Below are 26,182 nucleotides of genomic sequence, written 5' to 3'. Positions count from 1 at the left end.
GGACTCCTTACTTCTTTTTTTGGTGCCATAACATTTAACGTTTCTTAACATTATATTGAATCTGTAGATAAAACTCACGTCTAACATGGCGTATTTCCCGTTATATAATGACTTTATAAGATTTTTTTCACTGTAGGTGGGAACAGCATCCACAAAAATCTTCAGTTATTTAAATCTGATTAATGACCTTCAGACTCTTGACACATGAAAATGTAGAATTGCCAGCAGTCTAAAATCTCCAAAATTATTTTTTAAATGTTTTTGAATAAACTCTAAATAAAACAAAAAAAAATGGCTCAAATTAAAATGGCAGAAATTGCAGCCCTGTTTATATTAACGTAATTTCCTGATGTCCTCAAATCCAGACTGCATGGTGCTAAAGTTAGTATTTATGGAGAAACCATAATCACACAAGGTGTGTAACCAACGGGTATGAGATAATATTAACAACAAGCAAAGAATGTAATAAATGTTAGAGATTAGAGTTGGATGCTGACAGTTGTCTCAAACAGATCTATCAATCAAGCGTCCCAACAATCAAAGCTGTCCCCCTGTTTACTATAAAGGGACCTTTTGAAGATCCTATCTTCCTCTTTAAAAGACTTTCTCCTCATCCTCAGAGGGAAAAGGTTGATTTCTAGGAAGCTGTGTCGCAGGTTGGCCACTCCTATTAGAGCAACTCCCCAAAGGTTCTCTCTTTCTCTCGCTCTCTTACACACACACGCGTGCACACACACACACCTACACACTAACATGCATACACCCATTCCCTCCTGCTAGCATAGTGAGGTGATGCAGGAGCGGCTGCAGCAGCTGCTTAAACACATCCTGACACACTCCGAGAAGGCAGGAGGACAGAAGAAGGAGGAGGCAAAGGCGAGGAAGTGGGGAGGGAGGAGGAGGAAGAGGAGGAGAAGAGGAAGAGAAGGAAGAGGAGGACATAACTCTGTCAAAAGGACACCAGGGGACAGGAGTGCAGGAGGAGGATGGAGACTAGGAGAAGGGAGGCGGGTGCTGCAGCCATGTCAGATGCACCTTTGCAGAGGAACGGCACAGTAAAAGCCCCGTAAGTAGCTGCTCTTTATCTCTGCATCTCTGTTTCCCTGCATCCCTCCACCAGTCTCCTCTCCATCTGACAGGCTGGGTTGTCATGGGAACGGGAGCTCCGTCATGGTGAGACTGCTGCTCAGTCATGACTGGAGAGGGGACACGCGGTACAACATGTTCACTCCTCCCTGTCCTCTCCTCACTGCATCTGTCTTCTCTTCACTTTCAGCCTCTCAGCTGCCTCCACAAACATGTCACCTCGCTGCACAGCAAACCTTTAAGGACACTTTTATTCTCTTTCCTGTTTTTCTTTCACTTTGTCCTTCATGTTCTCTTTATTTTTAATTCAGCTTTTCTTATGATTTTCTCACTTGGGTCTTCTGCAACATGCCGCATGTGTGGAAGCTGCAGGCTGGTCCTGCCCCTCTGTCAGCGCAGTCCGCCATGCTGCAGACCACTTCTTCCCCTGTGTCATCTTTCTTCCATCGGCCCTTTATTTCATGAGTAATTGTAAAGATGGATTACAAACACCAAATTTGTTCAGAACAGTAATGTAAAAAGTATTAATAGCTAATATTTTTATTGGTGATTTGGATGCCTGATGTCTAAAAAACAAAAAAGCAAGACAAAAGCCTAGAAAACACTGAAAATGTGTGAATGATTGTGGGTTTTCACCATTTTTACTGCAAATTAGTTGATTTTTTGTTGGGGGTTTTTTTACACCAGAAACACACTTTATCAACAAACCTTTTGCATTTCTTATGCTTTTTGAGCATAAATATTTTTAGACTTTATATGTTATACTTGTTTTGTTTTTTATATATAAAAAATCCGTATTATTTATATTTTGGAAGATAATCCTTTATTAAATGTTTTGTTTAATCTAAAAACCTCTAGAAAAGTAGATGTATCAAAATTAAAATGATAAATCCAGTGTTATACAGTCCATTACTTTTAGAGAATTTTGCTTTTGAGTCTCAGCAAAAGATTGAATAAATATGTAAAGTTAATTCATTACTTGAAAAGAAAGAAGACATGGTTTGTGTTACTGAGCACAGTATGGATCAAACAGGGCATTTTGTGAATTAGTCACAAAACTAAACAGTTTTTTTTTTTCAAAACCACAAATAATTCTAAAAATACAGTGAAACAAAGCATCAAAAACACAAATGCCACATTTGTTAAAACCTCCCACAGACTACAAGTCACAACACAAAGCAGAACATTTGTGGGTAACAACTGATATCAAGAATATAAATGTTTTACATCCAGTGGAGTCTTGTTGTTTTATTGATGTTTGCAGTTTCTGTTTTGATGTTGTGTTTGTTTGTTTTAATAATTTTTTCATTTTGTTTAACTGAAAGTTTTGCTGAAGTTGTCCATTTTAGAGCCACTGTACAAACAGAATAATCTTGTGTTTAAAGCACCTGAAGAGGATTTTGCCAGGTGACTAAATTATGGAGACAGTCGGGGGGTTATATTCATTAAAAAAAAAAAATTAAAAATCAATGTTTAAAAGGTTCTAGAATGTACTGAGAACAGCTATATGATCAAAAGAAAGAAGTTCACAAAACTTGAATAAAGCTTTTTAAAGCTAGTGCAAAACTTTATGAACAGGGACAAACCTTGGGTAGATGAACTCTGTCTTGGATAAACTGTCCTTAAATTTAAAAAAAAAAATGAGTCAAAACCACTAAAGCATTTGCAGCAGTTTTTGGTTTTGTTGTTTTTTTGCTGTTGTTTGTTTGTTGTGGCAAACCTAAATTATGTAGGAAACATCTGCAAATCAGTCAACAGTTGATTAATTTGATCCAGAAATAAAAAGAAAACTCTCCAGTCTGCCGCCTTCCTCCAGCTTCTGAGTTGGCTTAAGAATATTAATAAGGGAAACAGTAGTAAGACAAAAGGAGTAGGAGTTGTTCTTTAACTTTCAAAGCTGTGTGGCTCTGCTGCTCTGGACTCTTTGCCACCGTTAAACTCTTTGAAGACAAGCACTGCAGGCTTGAAGTGATTTAAATATTTCCTGTGTGTAAAAATGAAAACATCTGAATGAGTCAAACAGTTTTCTAATTAAATCTGATTTTAGACACAAATAAAAGTGAAGGTGACAAAGTAAAACAAATGGGAGAGCAAGTGAGGCAGAACAGACAAACAATACATCTTAAATTACCTTACATTTCTACTATTTTAAATATTTTTTCTCAGGTTATCATTGTAAATTTATATGGTTTCTGTTTTGTTTTGAATACTGCTTGAATCAGTAAATGAGTTGTCCTTTTTCATATTTACTGCCGGGCAAACGTAATAATGTTCCTGCATGTGTTTGTGTGTCTCTGTGTGTGCATATGTTTGTGTTTGTCTGTTGTCTCATGAAACACTGGATGAATCTTAATAAAAACCTTCAGAAAATGATCATTTAATGAACATCAGCTGTTTAATTTTTGGAGTCAACCCCATTCAAGACGGCCATTACAGCTAATCAACTTTAGAAAATACGAAAATGGCTTTAACCCAGCCAAGTTTAACTAAATTATGGTGTGGTAGTAGCTAAAATTAATTTATAATGCTTACTCTCACTGCTAATAGATCACATTAGATGTTGTGTATCATGTTATATTTAAGGTTTTACCAAAATGGTTCTATGGTTGTCATTTGTCAACATAATATGGACTTAGTTTAAACTCTTTCATGAAAGGCAGTGGACAATACGCATTCTTTCGAGGAATGTTGGGCCTTTATTTTAAGAATATATACATTTAAAAAAATAAATAAATAATGCAATAGTGAAATAAGAAAAGGCAGCTAAAATCTGAAAAAATACTGCAAATTTTAGACAGTAAACTGTATTTTTTTTTCTTGCAACTATGAGTACTTCAAGAGATAATAATGAGCCATGCATCTTTTTGTGTTGTATCACATGTGTGAAAGGATAACATGTGCATGTAGGCTGAGGGGTTACTTAATTTGAATGATAACTAGTGAGGTATTTATCAGCTTACTGCCAACAGTCTCATTCAGTTGTCAGGTGTCAGTTTGAAGGACAAGTCAATTTTTCACACTTAAAGAGGCAGACCTATGAAGCAGGCAGGAAGAGTGCATTAAAACACGACACTGACATGCTTTGCTGCAGCATTAATAGTTAATGTACTAAATGAGAAAATGAGGCAGTGCTGTCATGATTCAGCTGATCAGTGTATCCTTCACTTTGTCTCTTTACTTCTGAGAGCCCCGTTTAATCAGCGCACAGTCATCTCTTCTGCTTTATCACTGATTTAGCAGAAAGATGAGCTGGTATTTGTGGTTGTGCAGAGTGCAGATGCCACAGAAAGCCCATTTACTCCTTCTATTTATTACACTTGAGCATAGGTACTGAAGGGAAAACAATTTAATGGGGTAAGGTTTGTGTTTCCAAGTCTACAAAATGGCAGCTGCAAAGAAGTGGAACAACACATCTGCAGAATCGTAATGCATTTCATGGTTTTAGTTTCACTCAGCATTTTTATTAAAGAAATACAATATTTGCAATTGGGAAAAGGCCAAAACCAAAAGTCTCAAAATGTGCTGCATAATGAAAACACTCCAGTAGATGTGCTTTTGTTTCTTTGAAAGTGAGCAGATTGGTTATTTAAATTCAAGCAAGAGGAGACATGCCAGCTCATGCAAATAATACAGTCAAAGAATGTGTGATCCAAAATGAAATGCTGAGGTTGTGAAAAGTGTGATGTCTGGAGACCTCCTGCTTCACTTCTGTCTGCTGCTCAGCGACGTCCAAGAATGTTTTATGGATGCAGGGACACTTTTAGAAACATAAAGTGCTGACAGCTACAGTCAAATCTAGGAGAAATATTCTTAGTTAGTCTTAGTTGTGTTTCTAGTTAATCTATGTTGTAAAAAAATTGTCTTAATCAATTTCTTATTTTGACGTTTTTTCACTATTTTTACCACAACCCATGACCTAAATAGCAACAAGAAGTCTTGTAACAGACTGAAGTGCCAATATGCATTTAAAATGTTATACCAAAATATGCCAAATTTAGTCATCAGTTTTCTATAGTTAAAGGTAAATGTTGAAAATCTTTAATTAAAAGAATATTAGAAATGAGCAGCCTAAATTGTAAGGAAAACCTGTAAAAAATAAAATGAAGTTTTTCACTCTTCAGTAGTTTTTTTTTTTTTGTTGTTGAATGACAGACAGACATCCAGACACAGCACAGCCTCCTTCAGGAACATAAAATATAAATGATTTTAGTGTCTGGCAGCCTCATCACCAGACATATGTCTGTCCTGGTGGCTTTTATTATTCTCTTCCTCCTTCTTTTCTTTCATTTTTTGTTCTCTTTTTTTTTTTTTTTTTTTGTTTTCCTGACAGTCACATATGCTCAATAACCCTTAACAGCTACTTCCCTAACCAAAACCTAACCTTCCCTTAACCCTAAACATGTCTTCAAGATGTAATAATTGACACATGGGGACTTGATTTTCATCCCCTCTGAAGAATATTCAAGCTCCTGGCTGTACGGTGTGAACAGATTTAGGTCTTCTGTGACATGAGTAGTCCCTTAGCCACCCTTACATATTACTGTATCATGTTTAAACAGCCGTACAGTAACTCAGTCTGCAGCAGAAAGGAGTTTGTAGTAGATCTGTAGCTCTGTGTGCTTCAGTTATTTTGGGGAGCATTGAAACGTGGGAGTACCAAACTCATGAGAGGCAGGCAAAAAGGATGACCACATTAAGACAGTGCACACATACACACACACAAACACACAACTTTTCTGTTTTACTTTCTTTGTCCATGTTTGCTCGTTCCCTCTGCCTCCTACTCACACTTTGCATTGTTGCATTTTTTTCTTTTTTTCTATTAGGGTATGTGCGCATGTGTGTGGGTACATGCGCTTTCCTGCCTCTAGTTTCACATCTGGAGGCCATTACCTCTGGGCTGAGATGGAGGAAGGAGGGAGAGAGGGGTTGGGTTTCTGTGCAGTGAGGTCATCGCGTCATCGTGGCGATGCAGAGGAACAATGATGCCGTTGTCTCTAATGACGACCAACCAGCATGGCCAACGCCAGAACGGGGGGCTTGAGGAGGGGAGGGAAGGTGGCCAGACTTCAGGAGGAGAAAGAGTAAAACAAACCTTCGAGGCAGAAAACATGCAAAAAAAATAAGAATGAGACAGGAAGTTTTCATCACAACAGCAGTGAGCGGCCAGTTTAATGAGTTAAATGGTGTGATTTTTATGTCAAGTAAGAACCCTTAAAGATATCAGACTTTAATGATGACCGCCATAAAGCTAACGGTGTTCTTCATACAAGAAAGTTACCAACTCTGCTCCTCATTTCGTCTTAGCTTTGTTCATGGCTTACAAAGCTGTATGTATCTCTATTCACATCGTAGTCACTTCAAACTGCTTTCTATTCACTGCCACCCCTGTGTTTATGTAATGAAGAGAAACAAAATAGGATCACTTTTTAAAGACTTTTTTTTAACCTTTGGTTGGTTTTAAATATGGACATCAGAGCTGCAGTCTTGGATGTTCTCTATCATGAGTATTTTTGTACAGGTGTCAAAAATACAGCTTTAGTGCTCTAGAGTTTATGGTAACTAAGCTGAAAAGGCTTTGACAACAATGTTATTGAGATGACAATATAACTAAAGAAAAATGCCACAATTATTAGTTTAGATCCTAAACAATGCAAATGACAAACCTGGTTTAAAATTGTGGTTTCTTTAGGTCTTTAAATCATTTTTTGTTTGTTTTGTTTTCTTGTTTTATCACAAAATTATGCAGGCTTTTTAACAAGTTTTTTTTAACCCATGAGTCTTTGTTTGTTTGTTTGTTTGTTTGTTTTGTTGTGTTATTTTTTTATCAGTATTGTTAATGTAAAGCGTTGCATGTGATGGACAGAGGAGCTTGCCTGATTGTATCTTGCCCTTCACCCGATGACACTTGAGATATGCCCCAGCCCCCACATGACCTTGAACAGGAAAAATGCAGACACAAAAAAATGTAAGAATGACTGAATGAACAATTTCTCAAAATGTTTTTTTAGGTGAGCAGAAAAACTCACTGCAGTCTTTCTATAGAAGTATATTATATCACCAAAAAAACAATTATCTTTACCTCGGATAGCTGGTTAATACTTGTACATGATCAAATTTGAGGCAAAGTACAATATTTTCTGTTTTCTTGATAAAACTGAAAACAATGCCCTGACCTTTGCTAGATTCAGTAGCTTTAGATACGTTCCAACAGCTTTCATTGTTTTACACTTTCTCTTGGAGTAACTCACAGGCTGTTTTAGTGCATTTGTGTGTGTACGCTTGTGTGTCTGTCTGTCGGTGTGCGTGTGTGTGTGGGTGTGTGTTACATGCTTCTGTATTCCCAAAGGGGTAAGCAAAGACTGCTGCTGCTGTTTGTCCTTATAAGGACGTCTACTTGTGGCAGGAAGAATGGAGAAAAAGGAGAGAAAAGAAAGGTGGTGTGTCAGAGAGAGATAAGAGAAAGAAAAAGATGAATAAGTGAACAGATAGAAGTAAGAACAGGTGAGACAAGTGAAGGGAAACTGAATAAATGGATTATAGAGGAGGTAGAGGGATGAGTGAAGGAAGGAAGTCAGAAGAGAAACAAGAGGTGATGATTTAAAAGGGGAAAAAAGACAAGAAGTGAGGAGAGATGGAAGGCAGTGATGGTTGTAGAAAAAGTAGAGTACTGGAGAAAAGGCAAAACAGAAAAAATAGTTGGATAGTGTGGAGAGAAGGCAGGAAAGGAAAGAGAATAAAAGGGTGTTAAGAAGACAGCAAGTCAGCAAATTATGGAGTATATTAGAGAGGTTTGCAAACAAAAACAGGTGAAAGCAAGGTGAATCAGGGAGATACAAACGAGATACATGAAATTAGAACCCAAGTAACAGTGACCTATTTACTCAAATTGCTTTGTCTGTATATCTGTGTGTGTGTTTGAGTGTCTCATGACTTTGAAAAGAACACACAAGCACAGCCCAGACACTATTATTTTTTTTTCATCATCTATGTCTGATATTCTATAATTTTTTTTTTTGATTTGCACGAAAATAAAAGCACATTACAGTTAAAATGACCAAACTAAAGCCTAAAAAGACAATGATAATTTTGCTTCAGGAGAAGCTTCTTTTTTATAATAGTGGTAGTTGTAGTGGCAAAACAATGACAAGCAATTTTAAGAAAATATCTTAATCTCCAAGAAGAAAAGAAACAATAGTACTTTTGAAAACTTTGAAACAGAGAAATATATGAAGAAAAAGAAAGTAATTTTGCAACAGCTGTTAAAGCAGAGCACCAGTAAAAGTAGTTAGATTTTATCTTGTGCCCAAAATGTCACAAAATCATTGGGACATTTTATTAAATTAATGCTTTTTTGTGTTTTGTTTGTTTTCTTGACTCCAAAAGCTATTTTTTTTATCTTTTATATTTTGTGACAGCGTAAGTCTATCCCACACTCCTGATCTAATTGAGGAGACATTTCAAATAGGACAAAGTTTTGATAAGTTGCCTTTAAAACCAATGTTGTTTTAAACTTTGTCTTTCCTGAAAATAGTTGCCATCATTCTTTAAGCACATGCTTATCCACAGCATAGCAGTCAGGGATAATAAAACATTTGATCTAATAGTTGTCATGTATTCATCTGTTCTTTAGCACCTCCACCTTTCAGGAAAGACAAATTACCTATCCGCTTCCATATGCCTTACTTCTGCAAATTTATTCTGCTCCCTTTCTGCGTCAGTTCTTTCCACTCTCTTCCTTCTCGTCACACAGCCCTTTCTCCTCCTTCCTTAGCTACCCCATCCCTCTCCCAGCTGCTCCTCCCAGCTGTTTAATCACACATGGCTCATGCCTAAAAATGGGAGGGGGGTGGAAAGGAGACAAATGGGAGGAGAGACGCAGAGAACCAAAGAAAGAGTGGGTGACAGACAGAAAAAAAAAAAAATGCGAGCAGTGGGTTGAGTGTGAGGCACATGGTCACTGAGTGAGAGATCTTTGGTTCTCCTCAGTGCAAACTTCTCCCACTCTGGTTGGATTATTGCTGAGGAAGGACCTCGTCTGGATACTCCTCCTCCTCCTCCTCCTCCTCCTCCTCTTCTTCTCCCTCGCTCCTCTACTTTCTTCCCCCTGTGTGTTTCTTGAAGCCTCTTGCTGAACGACCTCATCTCTCCCCAAAGTTCTCACGTCTCGTTCTCCTTTCACCTCCCTCTCCCCTTTTCCCCCTTCAGGATGTCGTGTGAGGAGGCTCAGCTCCACAAAGAGAGGCTGCAGGCCCTGGCGGTAAGTCCATGTGTGTTTAAACTGCCTGCTTTAACTCCAATCCTCTTTTTTTCTCCCTTGTTTATGACCTTTAGTCTGTTTGTTTTAGTGCCTGTCTGTGAAAACACATGAGCCTCCATGGCTGTCAGACACCACATCCCAGTTTGACTTTATTCTGTCATTCACTGAACGATATCTCACCTCAGAGTTCCTGCAGTTCTGCCAGTGTCTATATACCACTTTTCACTGTCAATTCGAGATCCATTTTTAGTCTATTCAAACAATGACAAAGCCAGGAAAAAGTATGTTTTCACTTCATGCCAAAGTGTATAGACATATCAAGGCAAACCACAAGCTCTAAAAGTATGTTGACAACTGGAATGAAACCAAATGTGCATGAGTGCAGTTTCTGGTGACAGAAAAGTTGGAAACATTTAAAAATCAACTGGCAGTGTGTGATGTTGATGCGTGAAGCAAAAGGCAACTCAAGGCTGCAAACACAAAAGAAATCAAGATAAACTATGTGTTGCATGTCAGTTTCTTGTATTCTTATTCAATAAATTCAGATGGTAGATGTGTTAGAAGCCCTTCAGCATGACATCAGAGCCTCCTACACACATTTTCATCCCATAAAACAAAGTGATTTTTATGTTGTACAAGATGTCAGGTACTTCACTCCCTCACTAGCCTTCTGCCTAGCAGTTCTGCTGCAGTTATCTTACTGTTCATGTCAGCTTTCATCTTCTTTTGTTTCCCTTTTTTAATAAAGTTGTTTTTTTTGTCTCCTCCCTCTTTGACCTGGTAATATTTTTAGAAGCTCACTGTTTTGTGGACGAGTTTGTTCAGCGCCGATAGGACTTTGCAGCAACAGTTGCATCGAGCTTTGCTGCCTTGGACTAAATTTGGCGCCGGAGAGGAGCCACAGCATACCACACACACTTAGGACACACAGAGGCAAAGAAACACATTCATACACAGAGGTTGTATGTGTGTAGAAGGGAGAGTTTCGTAGCAGCAGCAGATGGAGAAAGTATTTTGGCCACGTTAAAAGATGGCAGCCATGCCAAGCTTCATGTACTTAAGTCAGAGCGGGATCTAAACACAAAGAGAGTGGAAAGTTCTCATGGTTTGAGCACACAAGCGTTTCTGCTTCTTGCACAATTTTGTGTGTATATCCTGATTAATGTACCGTGCAAATAAGTTTTGGTTTGGTGCATAAAGCCAAGAACAGTTGAGTCGTTTCTGTACAAATGATGGTAAACATTCTAGCTGTAGGTCTTGTTGCCACTTCAAAGTACAAAAAAATGTCACAGAGTTGAGTTATTTTTCAGTTTAAGTGTAAGTTTCAAGGACAACGTTGTACAAAATTTTAAACCACTTCTAGTTTCTTCAGCTCAAGAGTCCTCTGGTTTTTCTTTAGACTTTAGCTACATGTTCACTCCTTTTTTTTAATCCAGACTTTGTGCCTAACCATATTGTAAGGCGCAAAATGCCCCATGGGGGTCCTGAGATGATCACCAGTTTTCATAAATTCAACCAAATAATTTAAAGCAAATTGTATCTTTATTACAGGCTCCCAACAAAGATCTAGTTTAAAATAGTTTTCTTGCCAAGTTGTTTTTAATGTGTCCACAGAAAGATGGTTTATCCTTTTAGTTTAAGAGCCTTCATGTACCTGAAATGATGTATAGGTCAAGGTTTTTTTGGCTCAATAAACACAAGAAACACTCTTCACAAAAAAGCCAAAGTACAAAAAAAAAAGTTTTTAAAAACCTTCAGAAATCCTGAAGAAACACTGCTCAAGTCCACTTTAAAAGATTACAAGAAAGTTTGGATTCTTGGAAGCAAGATATAAGGAAATTGGTGATGACTCAAGACTTTTGCACAGTACTAAACATCCTATAAAGATTAGGCACTGAAAACATAAACAATTTGAGCCTTTTTTAATCTTTTCCAAATGAGCAGTTATCCTTCCTAAGGCAAACTTGTAAACACTATATCAAACACAATGACAGCAGTAAAAGCTCTCTACCCCTATTAAGCACCTAAATAGAGAAGGGTTACTATTACACCAATAAAACTACTAACAACTCTCTGACTTTACATCGGCAGTAACTCTGAGGCACGTGGAGACTCTGCCAGGAAGCAGAGGTCAAGTGTCAGTACAGAAGCTGATCAAAGATTCTCAGAATTTTCTGAAATTTCTTTAAGTGAGAAAAACATTGCAACATATTTTATTTTCAGCACGGATGTAGATGAGTGATAATATTTTATATAATATTTGTCTGGCTTTCTGTACGAGCGCTGCCAAAACCCTGCAGAGAGATGCACAGCGTACACACCTCCCGTAGCTCCGGTCTGCAGCTGACATGCTAATGAGATCATCAATAATTGATAGTGTGAGATTTCTTTGTCATCACCATTAGTGTCAGTCCACATCAATTCTTCAAGGGAACTTGAGCCAAAGTGGAAGCTTGCTCAGAAATCAGGTCCAAATGCTTGAACATAAAGATGTCTGTTCTGAAGCCTTCTCCAGACACAACAGCTCGATTCAACACAGATAAAACGTAAAAAAAAAAACAACTTCTGGACTGAGTTCAATCTCATTCCAGAAAATGTAGAACTAAAGCTAAACATTTCTTGAAGAAATGCCTATCACCTCTTGCCTTTCATACCAGAGTTTTAGTATAAAATCCTCTTGTGTTGAAAAATAACAGATTTATAGCTGGTTTGGTCTAATGTAAATGACTTTATGCACAATCTCATGTGATATTGTGAGATGTGTTAGTGCTCACAGTATGTGTTGGGGATGACTCTTAGCTGCTACCACACCAAAATTATCTGTAAAATTGTTTGAGTTATAGCTATTTTTTGTGTTGGCTAAGATTGATTAGCTGTGGCAGTCATCTTGAATTAGTTGATTCCCAAATGTTAATGAGGTGTAGGTGTACATTGTACATCTACATCTGATTGTACATCTTTCTGAGAGTATCCATGGTTCTTGTGATATTTTGCTAACAGACAATGTTGCTTTGAATTTAAAGTTTTAAGCAAAGATGTTGCACAACATGTAGCACTCAGATATGTGTTGAGGATGACTTCCAGCTACTACCACACCTAGTTTTAGGTCAATATCTGCAACAGAGTCAATTAATACATAATTAATTTTATTATTAAGCTTTTTCAGGCTTTAATTCTTTGGATGTGTAAATACTTGAAACATGTTCTGCTGTTTAAGTGTTTATTCTTTATCATGTAATATATATCAGCAGTTATTTTATTTAAAAAACACTAAACTTTAGTTTTACTCAGCATACAACATTTGCAACTTATTTATTATTCATAACAACTTCTAAATTACAACAGAACACTGTCTTTTGTTCTCCTTTTTATTTTTCCTGATCCTCTTGTAGCTAAACTTAAAACAGCAACAAAACAGCCTCCTTTATTCACTGACATCCAAATTAGCTTCCCAGAACAGGAAAACCACTAATTCCAGTCTAGATAATAAGATGACTTGGAGCTCTAATTTACTAAGAGAAAGCAATGGTTTAAGCATTTAATTTGTCTGTTACACATGCAAAGATCCCCATTTACTGATAGTGATTAAGGCCTGACCGTTCCAAGTTTCCATGGATACTAATTGGTCAAATTAGGAAGCAGTGTTGATGTCATCCCATTAAACCAGACCTGTAATTGCTATGTTATTACCATGTAATTATGGCAGTAACATGGAGCACAGTCTGGTCATGCTTTCCCAAAAAACTTTATGTGTGCACATGTGTGTTTGTAAATGGGTATACATCCACCAAAGCCTCGCTAGTGGTTTTAACATCAGTCAATGCTCAACTCTTCGCTCTAATTAACCACTGCACATGTGGCTTCAAACCACAAGCAGCAAAGCAAAATAGATAGAAAAGTTTATGTTTTCTGCATGCACTCAGTCACTGACTCCTCTGTAGTGACTTTGATATGTTTACGTAGATGATATCCCCCTCAAAAACATAATAAGTCAAGTCAAATTGTAAAAAGATCATTGATAAAGTTTTGATTTCACTGCCTTTCAGAATGCCTGCTGAATCATTAATATCCTGGAAACCAATCTGCTTTAATGACATTCTGTTTATTTAGCAGATCACCTCAAACCAGAAAATGATTTCTAAAAATGAAAGCTAAGATATGATCTCTGCGGATCATAGCTGTTTTAGAGGGTGGAAGAATGACTTGGTGAGAGATGAGTGGAGCAGGGTGAAGGCGAGGATCTTGAGCTGAGCAGTGGCATGTTCAGAGATTTGTGACTGTGGCATGCAGCGGAGGGACAGAGTAATGGGCTGCATGAAGTGGGGGGCTGGGCTGCTTGCAGGCATTTGCTGTTTCAGTTTGTGCTGTTTACAGACATTAGCTGCACAGATTAGATTTTTTTTTCTTCCTGAAAGCATTAGCTGAAGCTGCAAAATTCTTCAGCTCATACTATGGGAGTCTTGCAGAAAGTTAAAGCTGACATTACATTTTTTATACACCTTTGCTTTTTTTGTTGATTTAGGTGGCTTTCCACTAAACTGCCAAATCTGGATCATACTTAGATATAAATCCTCTTTTAACTGAAATGTGTTTGTAATTGCCTATACACTGTGAAGTTCATATATTCAAGAAATTGAAACAAGCTTAATTGAATGCTTGGCATTCCTTGAAGAAATACATATTATACAACTCTTTCATACAAGAGTTGTAAACTAACAACATCCTATGACGAGAAGGAAGGAAGTTACAGTCTAACCTTTTAACCTTGTGTTTTCTAAGGTTGGTTAGTTGTGGTGGCCATATTGAGTCAGGTTGACTCCAAAAGTAAATCAGTTGTAAATGTACATCCGGTGATTACGTGTTTAAGGTTTGTTTATGAGGTCAATTTTTCCTTTGGCAGAGGGCAATTATAAAAGCATAAAACTTACAGAATAGAGTTTCTTACCACTTATTAATGATGAAAACCTGAGAGACAGTTGCAACTACAATATCCTCTGATATTTTTTTTGTTGTGACAGGTATTTGTGCACCCAGTTCAGTGGTGTTCAATCTTTGTCCTTGAGGGCCACTATCCTGCATGGTTTAGTTGTTTCCCTGCTCTTCAGCAGGTCTTCAAGTTCTGCAGAAGCCTGTTAATCACTCAGTCATTCAAATCAGTTGTGTCAAATCAGAGAAACAGCTAAAACATGCAGGATAGTGGCCCTCCAGGACCAGGTTTTACACCATTAGCCCAATCAGACATATTTCAGAATAAATCAAATACATTTCCGATACTGTCCCCTACACAGTTTTAGAACACCTATTGTCATATCTAACAATTTTTTTTTATTATTTACATGTATCCTTTTTTGATAACTTTAGTTTTGTTAACAAAACAAGGCATACATATGTAAAAGCTACATTGGTGCATAGCATAAATGTTCACAATTATAGCTCAAACTGTGAAATCATCTGATTATAAACCTCCTAATTGTTTACCTACATATTAACGTGTAACCTTGTAATGTTTTGAATTCTATGTATTATTATAAACTGTCACATAAAAAATGTTTTTATGATGATCTTATAAAGAAAAAGAGGATGGCTGGTGACAAATAATCGGATGCTGAGCTTGGGTTACTTAAATGTGTCCACTTGCTCAAACACATTAACTAAATCTATTTCATTATATGTTAGCTTCCTCACATTTCAGAAAAAAATGTTTTCTTAAATCAGTGTTGTAGGATGTGAATATTTTGGTTTTATCAATTATCAAATGAACAAACTGAGTGACAGAGAGGTGGTATGTGGTAGTTGTTGCTTGGTATATGAACTTTATTTTACGGGGAGGAGGAATGTGCTCTGAGCAAGTCATTTAGAGAAGGAAGAAGTGGTGTTTCTTGTTAAGGAGCATAGGGTCTGTGGGGCACAGCAGGTCTTACAAGTTCTCTAAAATTAGCAGCAGCTGCCTTGGACCTACTGGACACTCTGGTATGTTTGTGTGTGTGTGTGTGTGGGTGTGTGTGTAAGAGTAACTACATTCCTCTGTGTGTGTATTTGAGTTTGAGCTGGGGTTCACATAGACCTGAGATATGAGAAGCTGGAATTCAGCTTTTGTTGACACTGGTGGTTTTTTGGGAATTATTTTTGTAACATTTGACTTTAAATAAAAAATAAACCGTAAAATAAACTGCGGCAAGACTAAAAATTGACAGGGAGCTAAGTTCATTTTTAGCGGCCTAAGTTCTTGTCTGATTGAAAAAAATAGTAGTGTTACATATCAGCTCATGTAAAGCCCATATGGACTATATTTGATGTGTTTTAATTTATGTCAATGTGAATTTAAAGTTTTGCATACTTTAGTTTCTCTCCAAATGGACATGATGAGTATAGTCACCACCTGCTGCTGTTCCATGACATCGGCACGCCGGGCATTTCAGCAACGTCCTAAGTTTGCATTTATTGACACCACCGTCAGCTGAGGAGCTACCAAATTAGCATTCTGTTCTCGAAACCTAATAAATTAGCATTGTTTGAAAAGAACATCTTTGTATAACAACCAGATTGTTGTGGACAAACATGACAAGATGGGGCTAGATTGTCAAATTATCCCAACATAAGCATCGCAAAAAATCCAGGTGATTATTTTTAGGACTTTTTCAGCAAACAAATAATATTTATTGCCTGTTTTAAACAATTCATTGTTTTTTATCATATAATAAACATTGATACTCATTATGTTGTCAAATAAACAATTTCTTAGTTATGAAAAACAACTGAAGCACATGACCATTTTAGTCTGTGTTCTCTCAGGTATGGCCACCCACAGAAATGGAAGCTGATCTTCACAGTAAGATTTCTTTCTCCGGGTGTGTCGGCATGTACAGAATGTAACCCATCTGATCTGTTGCCCTCTTCTCATCCCAAATTCAACACCAGCAGAGCTTTAATTCTGTGAAGCTCTTTTATTCTAAGTGCTCGTCTGTTCTAATGTGGAATATTCTATTTGTTAACTACCATTTGTGTTTCTTTCATTGAGATTCCTTCAAGCCTTACTGTAGATAAGGTATTTAGTGCCAGTAAATAAAAACTGATTTTATGTTGAAAGATTCGAGGAGAAATTCCTGATCTTGCCTCGTGCCGAAGGGTTATTGTTCAAAACACTGCACCCACCCATCGTCTCTGACAGCTTTATCTGTCTGAAAGTTAAGTCAAAAAAATGCTTCATACACGGAGAGTAAATATATATTAGAAAGTATTGCACTGGTAAATGAAAAACACATGAAGTGCTTTGTAGTATATGTGAAAATTGAAAAGGTGGTTTGTGCCTTTTATGGTTACAAAAAAGTATTCAATTTTGAATTTGTGTACTAAAAAAATTAGATGTGTACCTGATCGAACCAGTCCCCTGAGGAAACAATTTGTTTTGCTGGAATGACATAATGTAAATATTGTAAGCCAACTAAAAGAACACCTTTGCCAACCTTAAACACCTGCCTTACACTTCTGAGGAGAAAACTAATGAAGCAGTATCAACTCAACCTTTTTATACATGTTAAGTACTTGGAGCTTTTAAGTAGCTGTATGTGCTGCAAAATACTTCATTTGTGGGAATATTTCAGAATGATTCATAGTTTTATTTATTTGTACTTTGAGACAAGTGAACGTTTTGACCTCATCTTTTCTAATCTTCAGCAGTCTGAAACAAACGCTCTCTAAATTTAGGCTAAATTCGTGTGACTCTCTAAACAACGAGTGTGATGATCTGGGAATTTGATCTTTATCACTTAAGTGCTTCATCACAATTTTTTGTTTTAGTCTTTATCATCCTTTCAGATTGTGTCAGTGGAAAAAGTGCATTTGATTTTGCGGCTTAGCAGCAAGCCAAGTGGGGGACAAACACTGTGAGTCAGAGTGTGGGAAGCCATGAGTGTGTCACGAAGAATGTCAACATATTTTTCGGAAGAGGAGGATGTTTCGGCTGTGGGGAGGGGGGGAGTAAACAGTGAACAGATCAGGGTTCAGGGTTTGTCCCCTGACAGTTTAACCACTAAGAAAAACTTTTTAGTTTAATCCTCTTCATAAAATCAGTTACACTAGAAATAACAAATATCTTTCTGAATGATTGACTCATCAATTTTTTAGAACCCTATTAAATATTTTTAAGCAGTCCTTTTGGCATAGCCGTTTATGTTATCAGTGCCCGTTTTTCCAAAATATTTTGGTCATCATATGACTTCACAACATGAGCCGGTTGGTATTGTAGGTACATTTGGATGGTGAGATTCCTCATTTAGAACACCTTGAGAAATGGTGGTGGGCCACTATTCTGCATGGTTTAAATGTTTAATGTGTAAAAGTGTAGTGGTTTATTATTAGCTAATGTAGAGGTCTTTCACACCAGTATGTTCTTTGTCTAGCCATTAGCCTAGCCTGAATAAAGACTTTTCCCCTTTTCTTCATACCTCATGCTCTGTGACTAATATCACAAATAATAGTGTAACTATTGATAACTATTTGACATGTTGTCAACACAGATTGACAAAGAATAGTTGTTTGGTGAAACGTCTGTAGCTGTAAGTGTGTTTAGTATTGTACATTTGAAACTGTCGTTTTATCTATATATGTCCATGTGTATGTATTTGTAGGCCTGTTTTGCCCACTCCTCAGCCACATGTCCTCAACAGCCCCTGACATCTGGTAGCCATACCACTTAGACTCTGACTGTACATCACAAACCATGGGAACTGCAACTTTGTAGGTTGCTGTGGTGTGTGTGAACGTGTGTATGTTTGCAGCAGAAAGAGGGGGAAAAAAAAGAAATGTCCTCAGTCCTGCTGCAGATGTTTTCTCAGCCTGGACCCAGCTCTAAAAAATATTCTATCCAAATATTTCTTGTCTCTAAAGAAAGCTGTTAGACAGCATCAACCATATGAAGAGTAGACAGTGAAATTGTAATTGGAGCAACAGCTTCTCTCTTTTCTGCTTGGTTATTCAGTGACGTTCTTACAAAACAAATAGAATGATACTTCAGCTAGACTGTTTCCTTCATAATGTGGACTAAGCCCATTTGTAAAAGACTTAACGTGACTAACAACTGTGGGGCATTTGTTACACAACAGTTGCATTTTCCATGGAACAGTAGACCTCTGGTTTGTCATTTGGTTTGGCTGAGGGGCTCCAAAACGTTTAGTCTACATGGGATTTCTGCACATATAAACAGTTGTGTTCTATGGTGAATCAGTTCGCTGATAGTGTATGGGGTGCCAAAGCCATTATCTTGTCCTGGCTAATGTTTCCAATCTTGGCATAAAGTCAAAGTGTTTAGCAACTGATAGATGCTCCTAAAGTTGGTCCTGTCTTAAATTGTTTGCTATATTCATCAACAGAGTTTTGAGGCCAATCTGTGAGGTTGTTCTCTTTTAGAGTTGCCTGCTTTTTTGTAGTAGTAGTAGGAGAATTGCTGCAATTTTGTGTTTAAAAATGAAAAAAAAAACAAAAAAAAAACATTCATCTGAGGTAGTCTGATTAGTATGCATCCTGAATGTAATTTTATGAAGCTTTTCAGTGCACACCCATCTGGGAAAAAGCCCAGTGAAGACCCAAAACTTGCTGAGAGAGGATAGCTGACAGCTGGCAGCATATTTAGTGTAAAGTACTTTTCAAAAAGGTGCTGCATCAGGATGAGCATCTTCATTCTTTCTCATTCAGTTTTAAGTAAAATGGGCTCATGTAACAGCTGTCACTTTAGTTTTATTTTTGTGATTTTTATTATCACTGTGATAAGATCTCCTTTTTATGCTAAGTCACTCCTCATGTACTTTCATTTGAACTTGCTCCAGTGTATTCACATTTTGAAGTTTTCCCTGAAAGCTATGTTTAGCCAACAGGAAATGTTCTAGAAATCCCTTTTCTACTCCCACAGAAAAGGAGTGAGAAATGAAGCAACACTGTACACATTCTCAATATCGTTTGCCCCTGTGCCCTGTGGAGGCTTGCTCTGGGATGTCCTTTTTGTTTAAGTTTCCAGGCATTTTCAGTATTTTATAGACACTGATTCCATATCCCATGAGTCCCTCAAGTCTTTTTATTCCTTTACCATACATCCAGCCCCTCCTCCACCCATCAGCCTTATTTATTTCCCCATGAAGTGAAGGATGGTTCTCTCAACGTCAAGCTCAGCCTAAGGTTCCATGGCCTGATCCACCCTCTTTATATAACTTGTGATCCTGGACTCATCTTAACCCTTAACAAGCTCTGACCTCCTGTCCTTCCAATGCTTTACTTCCTCCGTGTGCATTAAGCAGCTTGTTCTAAATCTTGTTCTTTCTCCTTTTTTGATCTTTCAGGAGAAGCGAAAACGACAAGCTGAAATCGAAGAGAAGAGAAATCAGCTTGACAATCTAGTGCTACAGCTTCAACATGTTAAGGTTGGTGTTTTGGGCTTTTGTGTGTGTGTGTTTATGTTGTTCTGACTTCTACAGCAAGGTCCTTTGGAATTACTGTGTAAGAGGGGTGCTACTGGTCAGTTTACAATCTATCTTCAGTCAATATGTTCTCAACTTACTCATAGCTCCTGGTTATTTATTTTAGTTGCACTACTTATTCTTATCTCTACAGTTTAAGGCCATAATAATTCTTCTATGTAAGAAAAGTATTATGAGAATTCCAATTTGCTTTGCATGCTTATGTAGGTTTTTCTATCAGCAAATTACCCAGTTATCCAAGGTTTTCAAGCGGGTGACGAATAAGAAAATAACAGCTTCAAAAAAGTGAAAGTAACATGTATAGTTTCCCTCATCAGTTTCTAATAAAACTGGTTGATGTGTAAAAATCCTGAAATCTGATGAACTCCTTGACCTCTCTGTTGGTTTATTCATGACTTGGATGTACTGTTTCAGCTCAATACTGGACAAACTAACCAAGGTGTTGCACATGAGAGATAAGGGAGAGAACATTGTTTTTATGTTGATGTTACGCCTGGTTTGAGGTCAGATATTGAATTTAGGGTCAGATTAAAATGTGGTCAGTGTTTTAGGAGGGTAGCAAGTTCAGGTTAAGGTTAGAGGAGGGGGAAAAATATGAATGGTTATTCTCACACAGGAGCTCCAAAAATGTGTGTGATAAGCCCATTTCTTCTAAATGACTGCTCCAAATCTACTTATCCCCCTTTGATTTCTTCTAAAGTTGACTTTGAAACAGCGTGCTTTCAAAGATCCACAATAAGCCCTTTTTTGGAGCATTATTTCATTCTAACATGCTATTTTAGATTTGTTTAATCATGCTCCAAAGTCCTTGCCCAACATGTATCCAAATGTCCAAATTTTACTGCTGATATTGTGCAGGCCTGTAAAAGCAGAGTTTCCCTTAGCTGAGCAAGATAGGAACTTTTTTTTCTTTTTAGAACATTTAAATCCAAGAACATACAAATACAAATAAAAAATATTACTGCCACTCACAACTGATAAGTCAAAATTTTCCTTTAAGTAAATCCTGATCTGGTGACTGGAATATGGCAGATAAAGGTTGTGTTTTTAAAGTACATTTAGCAGAAGAATCCTTGCTGGGTAGAGCCTCATCACACATGGTTTTCTACAGCTTTTGAATAAACAAGGAAAACTAAGTTTTGTAACAAGTTTAAGGTACATTTGATCAATTCACTTAATGAGTTGCACTTTCTTGTGTGGCACTGATTGCAAAGGTTTGTTTTTATTTCCTTCAAAAAGATTTATTTGGAAAATAATTAAGCCTTTAAAGCTGTTGAGACTCAGGGTGGGTAAGGGCATATCTGTGGTTGCTCATTATGCTATGAGCATTTATGGTAACCAGCTTTTAATATTTGCAATAAAAATACATTCCATTCACTAATTAGAGTCAGTAAACAGATTTTGCATCAATGCAACCTTTGTCAAATAGATTTTGTTCCACATATCAGTGTTTTCAGGATTTAATACCCATTTGTAGATTATGGACAGAAAATGCATGTTAATTAAAGCCATCAACTTTTAACAAGTGTAAAAAAATGCATTCATAACAAACATATTAGCTCTATCTGAGGAAATGATCATCTAGTGATCTTTGCAGCCAGTCTGCTGCTCTGTTTAGCTCCCTTCCATACAGCTCCAGCAAGCTTAAACTGCAGATGTAATCAACATCTGGTAACACAGTCCCATTTTATGGCCATTACCTCTGAGTGCCACACAGCCAGGCAGCATGAAGAAGGCTTTGTTGGGTGCTCTCCAGAGACACAGAAGCCTGGGAGAGGAAATGGGAACTGGAGTCCAGAGATTTGATAAGAACCTCAAGGCTGTGGGATTCAAGCCTCTGAGAATGGAGGCGTTGATCTGAGTCTGGGACCATGTAAACATTTTGAAATTCAAAAGTAAAGCTTAACCTAAACAAACGCTCTGTTGAGACTTGGTTTCTTCAAAACATTGTCGATTTCCCTTCTAGTATTTATATATTTTTGTGGTATGGTTGAAATTAACTTTGTTCATTTCTGATAAATGGCACAAACAGCCACCATTACCCTTTATTATAAGAGTCCAGAATTATAAGTTGTACCTATAATGTTATTTCACATTAGGCGTAGATATATACTCAAAAGGCAACACTGTGTGGTTGCTGAGTCAGCATTTACACTACTGTTTTCCTGTTTTTATTGGTACTGTATATTTCTTTTGCAGTCAGGCTGCTTCTGCTTTCTTTGAGCTATTTTTTTTACCATTTATACAGCAAAATATTCAGCTTGATCAAGAATAATGTGCTATGTATTTGTAACTTGTGTATTTTTTGAATTTTGTTTTTTATTTACAAAAAAAAATCCCATAGAAATGCATTGAGATATCTTTAATTCCTTCAAAAACATTATTCTCTGACAGCACGTTTGCTCTATTTTTGTCTTTTTATGCTCCTTTTAGCTTTTAGCCATGGTTTGGCTAAGTTTAGCTTTTATCTATGGTCTTGCTCATTTTAGTTAGTATCAAGGGTTTTGCTACATTCAGCTTTTAACATCTGTTTCATTCATTTTTGCTAATTTTAGTTTTTTAGGTACTTTGTTGCTTGTTTTAGCTACGACTTTGCTAATTGTAGCTTCAAGTGCCGATTTTGCTAATGAAAAGGAAAATAAGTGGCAGAGATGTGCTTGTGTTAGCCGAGCCCAGCAGCAGCCACATTCTGGCAGCAGCTGGCGAAATGCTCCATAATTGTTTCTGCAGCTTGTTGTTTTTCCATGAGTGGAAGAACTCTAAATTGTTGATTGTCGGCTCTCCAAAACAGTTTGAGAGTAAACAGCTAAAGGTGAAGTGAAATGTTCACGCTCGACTGTGTTGTGGTAACAAACAAATCTGAAGCCACAGATGGAGACATCAGTCACATAAACACAGCTTTGGCAGTCAGCTATAAAACACTAAAGAAATCCAGCAGCCTCTGTGGGCTGAGGAGACTGGCTCTCCCGCTGGCTTTGGATGTTTAATGATAAACTAAACAAAATGTTCTAAGATTTGATGACACCTGCTTTAGATTGTAAATCTTACAAACATAAACATTCATAAAAATGTTTATGAATTCAGGTAGACTGTATCACTGGAGACCAAGCTTCAAACAAACATCACATCACATAAAATCGGAGTGTTTCTTTATTCTTGATTGGGATTTTATCACCTGCTACCGTTAAAGAAGGGTGATCATATAATGGCCAGTCAGGGCGTGTGTGTGTTTGTTGTTGTTGTCTATAAGCTAATGCATAGAAAGCATTCTTTCAAGGAATACTACTTGTTCATTTTAGTTTTCATTTAACAAAAATACATTTACAAACTGTGAAACTACAAGTTTAACTTTTGTGGACCACTTGGAGACCTGCATTAAAGGGCAAGGCATTTTTTTTTTTCCATGTGGTGTTAAGCCAAATATCTCATCTAGGATGAGGACCAAGACAACTGTCTCGTAGAGGAAATGGGTGAGGTCACGTTTGATTACCAAACTGGAAAAATACGATCAAGAGATGGTCCAAAAACCACCCCTTCTGATAAGAAACCCATCTCCAAAACACTTGGATTTGTAACGCACTACATCAAAACCTTTTCTGCAACTAGATACATTGGAAGAACTCCCTTATAAAGTTCTAACATATAAAAAATTGTGAATCAAATATTATTAAATATATATGGACAGAGCCTTCAAAATATTTGGTTTATTTTCTCTTTTTTGTTTTGTCTAACTTTCGAAAGCTAATTACATTCCCACCGCTGTCACAGTCTTTGCGCAGAAATCTCCCTTGATGCACTAATGTCCTTGTGTCCTGTGTCCTCCACAGTCCAAAGCCATGCGTGAGCGATGGCTCCTCCAGGGAATGGGAGCAGAGGAAGAGGAGGCCCGGCGGAAACAGCTGGAGCAGGATGAAGAACAAGGCAAAATACTTGAAGATATGATACATAGGTAATAATGTACTAATGCAGTTTGGTTCGTTCTTTCACATGACTGCTCATTCAACAGAAGAGAGACAAAAGGAATTAGAGGAAGCATAAAAATTAGAAGTGGAAACAAAGAGTTTGAAGTGGGACAAGTGAAAGTAGATTATAACTTTTAAATGAAACAGAGATATTTTTATAGGGAGAAGAAATATAGAGATGGTTGATGGTTGAAAGGGTGGGAAAAGGGAGAAAGTGATGTGACACATGGACTTCCTGTGTTTGCCTTTAGGAGGAGCTTCCTGATTCCCATTTAGTATTGCAGCAAGACAGTCACATATTCCCTTGTGAAGTTTGGGGCATGAGATCATGCTGTGAATAAAGCACCAGCCAGCTCTTGTCATTATCATGCTGGGTGTGAGATTTGAGCTGGGCTTCTGAGCCTTCTCTGAAACAAAGGGAAGCAGACAGAAAGGGGCACATTGAAGTCAGAGGAAGACACGTTCTCTGAAATGAGAAGTGTTGGATTTACCCTCCTGAGGCCTTTGGGTCAAATTGACCCAGAGTTACAAGGGCTTCTCTACCTCTCTGTCTTTTGACGGGTTCGGGAGGGTTAATATCCTAAACAACAAGAAGACTGATAATGACACACAGCAACTTTACATTTAACTTAAAAAAATGATTAACTACAAAAAGGAATTAACTGAGTTAATTTGTCATGTTTTGAAACTAATATAAGCGAGACACCATCACACATTGAATTTGTAGTGCTCCATGTCAATGCAGCCAAGTTCTGCTCCGCACGTCTTTTATTTCCACAATGCTCGCTTAATTCCTGAAAGCTCATGTCTATACAGAATGTGACTGACTCGATCAGTAATTTTTGAATAATCAGAGGCAGCTTGAAGACTGATTGGTCATTGTGGCCATTTTGTGAAACCGTTTCATGAAAGAGCCTCTTGTAGCATAAGGCATGGAGACAGAGGTGAACCCAGAGCGCAGACTCATGTTTTAGGAAAAGAAACTAATTTATTACTTTACTAAACAAACAAAACAAAAGGCTGACGTGGCAGCAAAATCCTAAATACAACAAAATCCAACTTAGAAACAAGGCATGACATGGCAAGGTAGAGCACAAAGAAACGACAAGCATGACAAAACGCAATGACCCAGTGACAAGTGACAAAACAGAGACCGGTTTTAAAGACAGAGGGAAAATGATTATGGGGTGCAGCTGTGGACTAAACGAGGAGCAGGTGAGGTGGGCGTGGCAGGCATGAATGGAAAACTACTGGGGAGGTGAATGATGACAAGGAAACAGAAAACCAACAGACAATCCAAAACAAGAAACCAGACTCAAACAAAGAACCAAAACTCCAAAACACTGACATTCATGACATCTTGATTATTATTTAAAAGAACATCACGTCAAAAATGGCCAGGCTATTCCTTTAAAACACTAATAATTAAATAAATAAATAAGTTTGAATAGTTTGGTTTGATGTTCAAAAGTGGGACCACATCATTTCAGTTCAATTTATAATTCTTGTCTTGGAGTGACAGAGATCACAGCGTTCTCCGGGTCAGTTTGTCTCTCCACCTCCTCATCTATCAAGTTGCTGCATGAAAGAGACTCTGTAAAATGCTGTGGATAATCACTGGCACTGCAGTAACATCAACAGAACTCGCTGTCAGGAACACCGAGCTAACAGTGGCTCTGCTGTAAACAGAACAGCAGTGAATGGTCAAAGAGACAGCATTGTTGGCTACAGTAGAGTTGTGATTGTGGAGCTGTTTCATGTGAATCACTTCATTCAGTTGCGATGAAAAGAGCTGCTGTCTCAGACATTTTGCACTTTGTGGTTTTAATTACTTACAAAAGCAATTGAGCTTTTAATAGCACTGCATATGTCTGGTTTCTTTCTCTCTTTTTTTACAGTGTAGATCCTTTTGAACGAGTTAGTTTAGAGGGCTGACAAAGCTGGAGGCAGTAAACTGTTAGAGTTAGAAATGGCAGTTTGTACTACTGCTAGTCTTTACTCAAAGCCTACTGTCCAAAAATGAAGATCGTGTTTTCACAATTCACTTTAATCGAAAAGATACTGGTTGTGGAACCTTCTCAAATGCCAAGAGAGCTTTGAACAAAATCCTGTGTTACAGTATACAGCTCAGGTTCTAGTTGACATGAAAGGTGTAATTGTGTGTGTGTGTGTGAGTGTGTTTGTTTCTATTAGCAAAATATCTTTTAAACTGATAGATGGATTTTAATGAAACTCTCAGAAAGTACTTATTGGATGTACATCTACAATTAATTAACTGGAGACATCCCAATTCGAGGTGGTCATCACAGCTAATCAATCTTAGCAAACACAAAATGGCTTTCTTGGTCAATTTTATTAATATTGCTAATATTTGGTATGATAGAAGCTAAGAGTACCCCCCCCCCCCC

The 26,182-nt window shown here is 37.5% G+C and overlaps 1 protein-coding gene across 4 annotated transcripts in view; it reads left to right on the top strand.

The window, feature by feature from the left end:
• Nucleotides 1–864: 864 nt before the first annotated feature.
• Nucleotides 865–26,182, top strand: part of LOC108232673 (A-kinase anchor protein 2) — a 74,795-nt gene continuing 49,477 nt past the window's right edge. The window contains exons 1-4 of one of the 4 annotated variants that reach the window (XM_017410606.3): nt 865–1,066; nt 9,295–9,346; nt 19,675–19,755; nt 23,640–23,761. In XM_017410606.3, coding sequence (XP_017266095.1) covers nt 987–1,066; nt 9,295–9,346; nt 19,675–19,755; nt 23,640–23,761 — 335 coding nt within the window. In that variant the 5' untranslated portion in view covers nt 865–986. The remainder of the gene's footprint in view (nt 1,067–9,294; nt 9,347–19,674; nt 19,756–23,639; nt 23,762–26,182) is intronic. The other 3 variants (XM_017410605.3, XM_017410610.3, XM_017410609.3) reach the window with 3 other exon arrangements.

Source organism: Kryptolebias marmoratus, linkage group LG14, assembly GCF_001649575.2.
Source record: "Kryptolebias marmoratus isolate JLee-2015 linkage group LG14, ASM164957v2, whole genome shotgun sequence".
Classification (NCBI taxonomy): domain Eukaryota; kingdom Metazoa; phylum Chordata; class Actinopteri; order Cyprinodontiformes; family Rivulidae; genus Kryptolebias; species Kryptolebias marmoratus.
The sequence above is the reverse complement of the archived record's forward strand: the minus strand, read 5'-3'. Positions and strand labels throughout refer to the sequence as shown.